This window comes from Drosophila montana, unplaced genomic scaffold, assembly GCF_035044405.1.
Source record: "Drosophila montana isolate Dmon_TW-CO22-7 unplaced genomic scaffold, ASM3504440v1 contig_3013_1, whole genome shotgun sequence".
Taxonomy (NCBI): Eukaryota; Metazoa; Arthropoda; class Insecta; order Diptera; family Drosophilidae; genus Drosophila; species Drosophila montana.
The window spans coordinates 609,507-619,392 of NW_026997889.1; the positions used below are offsets into that span (position 1 = coordinate 609,507).

The window sequence follows — 9,886 nt, forward strand, 5'->3', positions numbered from 1 at the left end:
AATAGCTTCTGAGGTAAGACAGAACATGTTCTATAGTATAAACTAACTGCTTTTAAACTGAATTTCCGGAGTATGCCGCTTAAACCAAATCTCAGCAGGCACAACCTGATTTGCCATTTTGCTCTTCCCAAAGAATAAAAAAATGCATAATTCTCGTTGAGCTGAAAGCAGGGCTAAATAGAGCTCATATAAACTATGATTTATGAGCGCTCGTTTGTGACTGGTCTCAATTAGGCTGCCGTTTTGTAAGCCACAAAAACTAGGCAACACGCACTCATAACATTAGCGAGCGACTGTGAACCTAGTCGCAGTACCTAGGCTAATAATCCTGTGAGGGCAAAAGCAAAGCTCAAAGGTTAAAGCAGCGATAAAAGGAGACACAAGCATGGCCTGTGGGCAGGGGTTGCGGGGTGAAACGACAAATGGGCACGTGAAAATCACATCAATTGTCTAGTAAAACTCTAAAAATATAATAACATGAGACTGAGGGGAAGGCAGCTGCTTGCCAATTGAATATAAAATGTTATTTCCGTCTTTTATTATTTGCACGTTGCCCTTTTTGTTTTCTTTCTGTTAACGGCCAAAAGGAGCTGCGTTTGTAATTGGGCGCCACTAACGAGGCTTACGATTCGCTTCTTACCAACGGCATTAACTAGATCTACTATCTGGCTATATACACATACATATAACATATATACGTGTGTATTTACTCGATATCCGTGCTTTATTTCAGGCAATCACGCAATCGGCACCGTGCGAAAGTTCCCAACATTGCCAATGAATGGCGGCATCGGGGGCGGCGGCGGCGGTGGCAGCGGCAACAATGGTGGCAACTCTGGCATTGGTGGCTCCAATGGCCTCTGGATCGATCCAAGTGGCGGTGTTTGGCGACAGGCCGCTGGCTCCTGTACGACAAAGGAACAACTTCCGGGCTATGCCCAGGCCACAGCCCAGCAGCGAAGCACACAACAGCAACAACCGGGACAACATGGACAAAGACAACAACAAGGACAATCAAACACACAACAGCCGCTGCCTGATTATGAGAGGTGAGCATGATTTGAAGCTGGCCCAAAAGGGTTGCTCGTGGGTGGTGGTGGAATGGTTTATCAGTCGGGCGCACAGGAAGTTGCCTTAATATCCTGTCTACGCTTCGCTGCCTGTTTAATTACGAAAAATTGCGAGAGCAGCCGAAAACCACGCCAAATGCTTAAATGTTTTACTACTAAGGAGGCGGAGAGTTGGGTGGGAGGGGGGCTTTGGGTATTGGGGTTGAGTGTTTGTTGCCAAAGAAAACATCCAGCGCCAGGCCGCACTATTTACGATTCGCTCATAAAAATTGCGGAGCTGCAGCCGCATCCACTTCAATAAGCTACCAAAACCACCCACCAACACATACAACTCACCCACCCACCCAGACACACACACACGCACACCCCATCCCACCCCAATGAAGCCCACAAACAAAAAAAACAACAACAACAAGCGCCATTAAATTGTTACACTTGAACGGGTTTTACTTTGGGCCATGGCGATTGCCAGTGCCTGGTACCGCCAGCAACCGCTGCCCTCTGTTTATTTCGGAAGGGGGCTTTTGGGCTCTACGGTAGCTTTACTGCTGCACACCCCCCCTGTCCCAGCCCTGATCCCTTGCCAGCCAAAGTGCGGCCATTTATGATGGCCCCTTAATTCATTTCCATATACGCACATGCATTCCATATTTCTCGTTGCGTATTTTTAAATATTTGTCTGTTTGCATTGCGTTCGGTTTGTTGTGCTCGGCCTTCTGTTTTTTTTCCAGCATGCCAAAAAGCAAATTTTTATTTCGATTCACCCATATAAACGGGAATATATTGCATGCACAGAAATCAGATATTAAAATATTTTTGCAATCTATAAATTCCAAGAAATTCCTTTAAAACTATATAATACGCCCTTTTAAATAACTTTTGAATTTACAATCCAGAGTTATGAAATTTTTAGTATGCATGGCAAATATAAATTTAAGAGTAAAAAAAATGTTTGGTCAAGGTTTTTTTTTTTGAATTTGGGGGAGAGAAATTGTTGCAATTCGAAGTGTGGTATATATATTTATTAATATATATATTTTTTTTAATTTTTAAAGCCCAATATCCCTATATCCAAAAACGTCTCAAAGTAGGAACAAGTTTTCAAACGAAATAATTTTATTTTTATTTTATTTTCAAGTTATAATCGTAACACATATTTTAAAGCTCATTTTTCCAATATCCCAAAGCAGGTTTGAAGCAAAATATTCAACTCGCCCAAAGCATTATTAAATTTTTAGTTAATTTAACTAAATTTAATTAATCATAATTTTTGATGTTTTCCATCTATTACCAACTACTGTAACAGGCCTGTCTATATTTCTATTCTTTTTTATAGTTCCTTAAACCTAAACAACAAAGTCTGATTATCGTTTATAATTCTCACATATGTAGTTAAGGCGCAACTTTTTTGCCTCAAGAGATTTTCTTTTTCAACTAGCTTTATTCTTTTCATGTCCCGTTTGAAGAACTTTACGTTCCTTTCGTTTGCTATTTAACAATTGTATATCTTCTACCTCTCATTTTCCATTTGTTAAGTCCATATCTTTAAACCGACTTTATCCAAGTTCTTTCTTAACAACTACCTATCGCCCTTTGCGTGTTGCTTTGTTTTTACTTCTTACTTAAACAATTTTGCGCCGTGTTTTCGTTTTCCCTGTTTTTTTTTCTGTTTTACTTCTGTAATTTTGTTTCGTATTTTTTTCTTTTCTTTTTTTTGCTCTTGCCAAAAGTTTTCTTTAAAGCTTAATGTACCGTTGTGGCAACAATAACTGAAAAGCAAACAAGGCGCAATAAAAAGACGCAACTGCCGGCGACATATTGCCGAGCTGCTCTGTTGTTTTTTATTTTTTGTTGTTATTGTGTTTCCTTCTCTTTTTCTTTTACTACCACCGCCTCGCCCCGTAGCCAGCCATCCAACCCCACCGCCACCGCCCCGCCCCGCCTCAACTTGTGCGTATTTATTTGCGGCATTTTACGCATTTATTTGTTTTGACTTTTTTACAATATCCCAGCAGATATCATTCCCCCACCTTGCCCCACTTCACTGCCCCTCGACTCTCGCTGTCACGCCCTCACACTAGCGCAATTTGAGCACTTCCTATTGCTGGCTGCCTCTGCCACATTCCTCTAATGCTGTTGCCACTTCCGTTACGCGATTTTCATTATTTCCGTTTCAATTTTTCCGTTGTGTACTTTTTGGCAACTTTCTGCGTTGTACTTTTTGTTGTTGTTGTGCATTTTAACAACGTTGTAAACTCGTAAAAAAAATCATACGCACACACACACACAAACACCTTGTGTCATGGTCCCACCCCCACAGCCCCTGCCCCTGCAACGGCACGCGTGCGACGCCGTCATTTGAATTTCCAATTAAAATATTTAATTTCTTTTCGGGTTGTCTGATTTTCAACATCATGGCATCAGCTTTAACATCTTGCACTGGATATCATAAACCCCCCCTGCATCACCATCCTCCCTCCACCCACCACCCCCCTCACGTATTTGGTTTATTAGTTTGCGAACGTAATTTTCACCGCTAAATTAACAATTAAAAATTGATAGCCCCGGGGGAGCAGCTGCCCCCGCGCCTTCGCTTAGATCCCAGTCACATTTCCAGGTCCAAGCCTTAAGCCCTAAGCGTATGCAAATGCCTTTACTGCGAATTTGGGAGGGTGGGGGGCGCGGGATGTGGACGTTGGGCTCTGTTCCTGTGTGCACGACATGTCCTTATAGGCCGTTTCAGTCCCCCGTCGCAGGCACGTTTAATTGCTGGAAAATTTCAAATTCCGTTGCATAATTTCAGGCGTCTTTAGGCAGAGCTGAAGCTAATTCTCGTCGGGGTTTAGGTATTTACATATGCCTAAAATTGGCCGTGAAAGGGGTGGTCTTGACTATTTCCTGCACTTTGTTGCCAAAGGTTTTATTGCTAGTTCATTATTTTTATAATTAACTTGCGAAATTCGCTGGATTAAAGCACAATTTAAGTAGTTCATATTTGCCAGCTCGAATTTTAAGTTTTCCACAAATTTGACATAACATTAAGATTCAGGGTTGCCACCTAGCAATTAAATGGCCACCCGACCTGCCAGCTGCCATATTTTAACATTAAGAACATTTATTTACAACGCAGTTAATTTTCTTCTCTTTTATTAAATTGCAACTATTTAATGAACTTATAACATCAAAAAATCAATTATTTATTCTCATGCATATGCAGAAGTACATCTTTTAAGTCGTAGCATGAATAATAAAATGGGAGTTTTTTCTTTTAGTAGTTTAATATTATTTCTCTTGTCTTCCGTCTTTTTTGGCGTTCGAACCCTAAACTTCGTGCCCAGTTGGTCGCCACCCAATCGATTTAGTAGTATAAAGCAAATCATAATTAACTCATTCCCAGCTCTCCACACTTCCATTAAGAACTGTTCGAGTTTTTACACAATTATCCCCAACCGATGTGCAAATATCTGGCACTGTAATTTATGCTTAACGAAGCTCCTAACTTTACTTTATGCATTTAGACAGTTAGCTGCATACGGAGAACATTCGAATTATCTCACACGCTTTTTCAAAGGAAAATTTCTGTTTCAGTAATTTTTTGGCAGAGCAAAAACAGAAATCGGGTAAAAATTCATTGGGAAAGTGCGATGGATAAGCATTATCTCATTAGCTAATTAGCGCACGAAAAATTTCAGCAATAAAAAAGTTTATGCATACAAATTTTTGCAACCAAACAGCAGAAGGCGCGGGGGAGGGCGCTTACCAAAAAGTTTCGCCAGCGAATTTTTTTTGTTTTTATTTTTTTTTTTTGGGTCTTGTTGTTCGCCCACTAATTAGAAAGTTTGAATGCATGACACGCCCAGCTAATGTGCAAATTCATTGGCAATCCGCAGCAATTTCAATGCCCAGCTCCGGCCACGGATAAAACTCTTTACGTTCTACATCATGCTATACACAAATTTTTAATGAGCTGCAGCAAACAAATTTCCGGCCGAGGTTCGAACTCGGCACCATTAGTGGGCTGTGCGTGAGTGTGTGTGGGGCTAACAAAAGCAATTTCCTACGATTGATTTATGAGTAATGCATTTGTGTCCAGACATACGCTTTTTAACCTACGAGTTAATAACCAAAGCCCACCCCTATAACGACACCCAATCTCTTGATCCCATTGCAGACTCTCGCCGCTGAATATGCCGGACTATGCGGAAGTTGCATGTTCAACATTCAAAAGCCCCCACAACAATGCTGCACAAACTTCCGGCGTGCAGGCGGGCTCATCATCATTATACGATAGCTGCGGCGCCTATGCCACAACAAATGTGGTCGCCAATGTGAAGCTCTATCAGAATCGATATGGCGCAAAGCCAGCAGGAGGAGCTGGAGGAGCAGCAACAGCAGCTGGAAACAACAACAATGGCTGCAACAATGATTATCAATCGACTGGGATGTACTCGGCGCCAGCGAGCGCCCATTACGGCTGCCTGGAGCCAAATCCGATGACCATATCGACTGCCTCGACGGCCATACTGAGCGGCTCGCCGGCCAAGCTGAAAAAGATGAACATAACGGAGAACAAAATGGAGCATATCCAGAATCTGAACAGCAACAAGAACGAGACCAAGACGGAGCGCACGAATCCCTTCAATCAACAGCAGCAGCTGCTCCTCGCCAGCAACGCGCTGAAGCAGGGCCTCGGCGCCTATGCGAACACCACGCTGGCCGCCCAAATGGCTAGCGGCGGCGGTGCTGGCACTCTGCGACGGCAGCGACAGCCGAAGACGCTCTTTAAGAGCGAGACCAACATATTGGGCAAATCTAGCGCCATGGGCTCGCGTCACCAGAGCAATGGTTCTTCGGCCAATGGCAATTTGGACTTTCTAACTGGCGGACCGCCAGCGGTTGGCGGCGAGAGCCACGATGCGGACTTTGAGGCGCTGTGCAATTCGACAAATCAGCTGCTTAACGATTGGGCTTCCAGTGCGTCGATTGCGGCGGGCGATTATCATTTTGGCAGCAAGCAGCCCAGCAAACAGCATTTGTATGTTAAGGCCAAAGATGGCACCTGGTCCGCCGTCAGCTCCGATGCGTATCAGACCTTCAAGCAGCAGCAGCAGCAGCAGCAACAACAACAATTCCATGCCGGATCAGGTGACAACAAGATGCCCCTCCTGGTAGCTGGTAGCGTTAATCCCGCCCATAGTTCGAGCAGCCTTGCAGCTGATAGCAAATTCCTGAGTAGTTTCGGTGCCAGCGCCAATGTCTAGACCGATTGCTAGCAATGATATACATACCATATATATAAAGGGGTTGCAGGGGAGAGGGTCTAGCAGCACACACCCCTCCCCCACATACCCCTAGAGTTGTGTTTATGCTCAGTAGACTTAAGTGCAAAATGAAAGTTGTGAACTGCATTAGTGCTGGGTACGAGGAGTTGACCTGAAGAGGGCAGGGATACTACCCAAATACAAGTTTGACCAGGCTTAAAAAGGGTTAGTGGGAGGAAGGCAGGTGGGAGATCTGCTGAAAAGCAGAAGCATTAGCTAAGATCACACAGGGAGAAAACTTTAAAGCACTTTACTTAACAGCTAAATCTGGCACTGACTTAAAAATTTGTTTGTTGATTTCAAAATGTTAATAAACTTATAAAACAACTAAGTTCTAAGTAGATAAGTTCTCATAGAGCAAGACGCTTTTCCCTAAACATATCGCAATGTGTGAGCACAAAATGGGTCGGTTCGCAAACATTTCGCTTTACATTCTGTTAATGTGATGCTAGCAGCATTAACTATGTAATGTTAACTGTGCGTGGTGGGTACTTTCTTCTTAACAGTGTGACATTAGCAGAGTAACGTTAGCAACGTTAACACTCTGTTGTTTACAGTCAGTTGACGGATAGTTTTAGCAGGTCATTTTATGTCAAGTGAACAGAATAATAAGTTGCATGGTTCATGTTAAGTTTTCTATTTGTTATGCGAAATTTTAACAGGCAGTTAATACTTATGTGTTTAGATTTTAACCGAACCGTCATTACATATTTGCAGACTAGATAAATATAAATTTAAAATTTATGCACCGAGTTCACAGTCCTGCAGAGAACTCTCTGCGACTGTTAGCTAAAGCTCTGTAGTAAATCCCCCACTGCACCCTAGATAAGCCGCTGCCCTCTTAACGCCCGCTCAATATCTAGACTAGACTTTCACCCGTAATGCAAGTTCTATATTAAAAGCCCACCCCACTCCACCCCCAGAAAACCAACAACAACGAAAGGTGTGTGTGTGTGTGTGTGTATAAAAACTCGATTATGCTCGATTATACATATTGGCTTGTAAATAGATTTCAACCTTATAAAGCATATGGAATATGGCATTTCTACTTAAAAGCTAAGCAAGTAAATTATATAGATATAAACTATACATATAAAGAAAACCCACACACAAACCAAATAGCACCGACGTAGTTTAACTAAGTAATGATAAATGTAATTTTTAGTACGGAATCTGAAGTCTTTGAGCCAAAAATAAATAAAAAGATAAACAATGAGAATAGCAAACCCTAACGAAACATTAAATAATAACTCACCTAATAAACAAACATTTAGAATTGTACTTAAAATCCAGCAGCACTTAAACAATAATAAAAGATTCATTAGCTAACGGTGCAATGTGTAATAATCCCCCAGATAAGCGAAATAAATGCTAATAATAAGGCTGTTAAATGTAAAATATCATAAATAATTAATAATCCTCAAACCGAAAAACAAAAACAACTACAAAAACAAAAACTTTATATATAAAATATCTACATTAAAATTGTGTAATTAAAGCATTTAATTGTAATTAACTGACGAATTAGCTTTAGTTGCTGTAGCTAAACTGAAAATAGAACGCAGCTAAAATATACAGATATATATATTTAAAAATATATATATGTGGAAAACGCTGTCAAAAAGGTAAAAAAAAATATGACGATTTTTAAGCAATCAATGAAAATTTAATTGATAAATTATGCGGAAAAAACGTACGTGAAAAGTAAAGCTACAAATAAATACTAAATAACTACTTACAAAGTTAATACTAACTAAAATACATGTTAACGCATTTTATTTGACTGAAATACTTTGAATACCTTTCGCCCACGTGCAGCTGCCACCGCTTGGAGGCGCCACAGCTGCGCCTACACGCTGCTGGACAATGGCATGGATTTTGTCATTTGAAATTCCGACGCGGCGCCGTCGACCAAACAGGTAAACCAACACCGAACTATGTCAGAGACCGCCCCCCCCCCTCCCCATACTCCCCGCAACTAGAAAAATAGAGTACAATTTCCCAACACTTCTGATCCAAATTAATTATGCGCTTTGTGCTCTACCACCCAAGCCCCGTCCACTTTCGGGCGTTGCATCATTAAACTGAAATGAGATATTGTTTATGGTCCTGCAACCTGTGCCCCCCTCCCCTCTCTCTTACTTTTTCGCTGTTGCAACTGTAAACATGGCAATTGGAAATTCAGGATAATCAAATGAAATCCCTTCTCTCTCTCTCTCGCACTCAATTTATAGCTATCTCTATTTCTCTCCGTGTGTTTGTGTTTTTGTTTTCGCATTTGGTTGTAAAACAATTTTACAAATTGTTATTGACAATTTATGTCTGTTGTTCTGTCTATTTTTTTTATTCGGTTTACTCTTTTGTTTTGCCCCTGTGAATGTCCCTTCGTCCTGCCAGCGGATGCTATTCGAGTGTGCATTGGAATTGCGCAAACAAATGAAAATCAATTCGACCAAATGAAGCGCAATAATATTGCAACAATTTTTGCTTAATATTGCCAATTTTAGGTTGAATTGTCCAGATATGAGTCTATATATATGTAATACACTGTTTGCATGGATTATTAAAGCACACAGCGAAAACCAATCAAAATCAGTAAACTACAATAGAACTTCTCTATTAAGCACACGAGAAAATTCGATAGATGATTGAACTGAGGTGTAAAAACTAAATTTGCGACGCAAAATTATGGTTATTTCTTATCGAAAAACTAGATAATCATAATTACTTTTAACCCGTTTGTTATAGAGAAGATCGACCGTTTGTTATAGGAAAGCTTGACTGTGGTGTTCATATATAATGGAGTACGACTGCGAAGAGCGTTCGTTTTTACAAAAATCAGAGTACAGAATATTAAACAAATTCTACGAAGAGAATTGTATAGAGTCGAAAAACAAATGGAGAGGTACGTTATAGAGTGTTTTGACTGTAGCAAACATTTTACACATTTATGGGAAATGAAATCGAAATACAGAAATGCAAACACTTTATTTAAATAACTTTTTTTTATAGAAAAGTTTAATTGTAGATTATTTTTCATTTGCACAAATATATATTACCTTAGAAGTATTTATTCAAATGCACAAGATAATAATTCTTGCATATGTGATGTGTTCCTTTTTGACAATTGCTTGTAATTCTCATCAAGTTTAAGATTTGTTAAACTGAAACTGAAAGAAACGTTAGGTTCTTATAATAGTTGAACAGACAAGTCAAGCAAATAAAGTCTTAGCTGAAAGAAACTTAAAGATTAAGACACATATTCCATATATACAAATATATATTGCGCTGAACATAGTTGTCAAAGCTTTTATGGCTTTCAAGTAAAATCGATAAGTATTTTTGCACTTTTCAATATATTTTCCATTTGCAGAGAGAACTTTAAGCCGATGCCAGCAGCAGCTGCAACAGCGCCCAATGCCTGGCTACTGCCTAATGTATCTGAACAACCCACGCCATTAGCTACAACAGGCACACACACACACACACACACAC

The 9,886-nt window shown here is 40.4% G+C and overlaps 1 protein-coding gene across 1 annotated transcript in view; it reads left to right on the forward strand.

Moving 5' to 3' along the window:
• robo3 (roundabout 3) overlaps positions 1 to 8,152 on the forward strand; it is a 49,735-nt gene extending 41,583 nt beyond the window's left edge. The window contains exons 11-12 of the mRNA XM_064685124.1: positions 734 to 1,049; positions 5,242 to 8,152. Coding sequence (XP_064541194.1) covers positions 734 to 1,049; positions 5,242 to 6,331 — 1,406 coding nt within the window. The 3' untranslated portion in view covers positions 6,332 to 8,152. The remainder of the gene's footprint in view (positions 1 to 733; positions 1,050 to 5,241) is intronic.
• Positions 8,153 to 9,886: the final 1,734 nt, after the last annotated feature.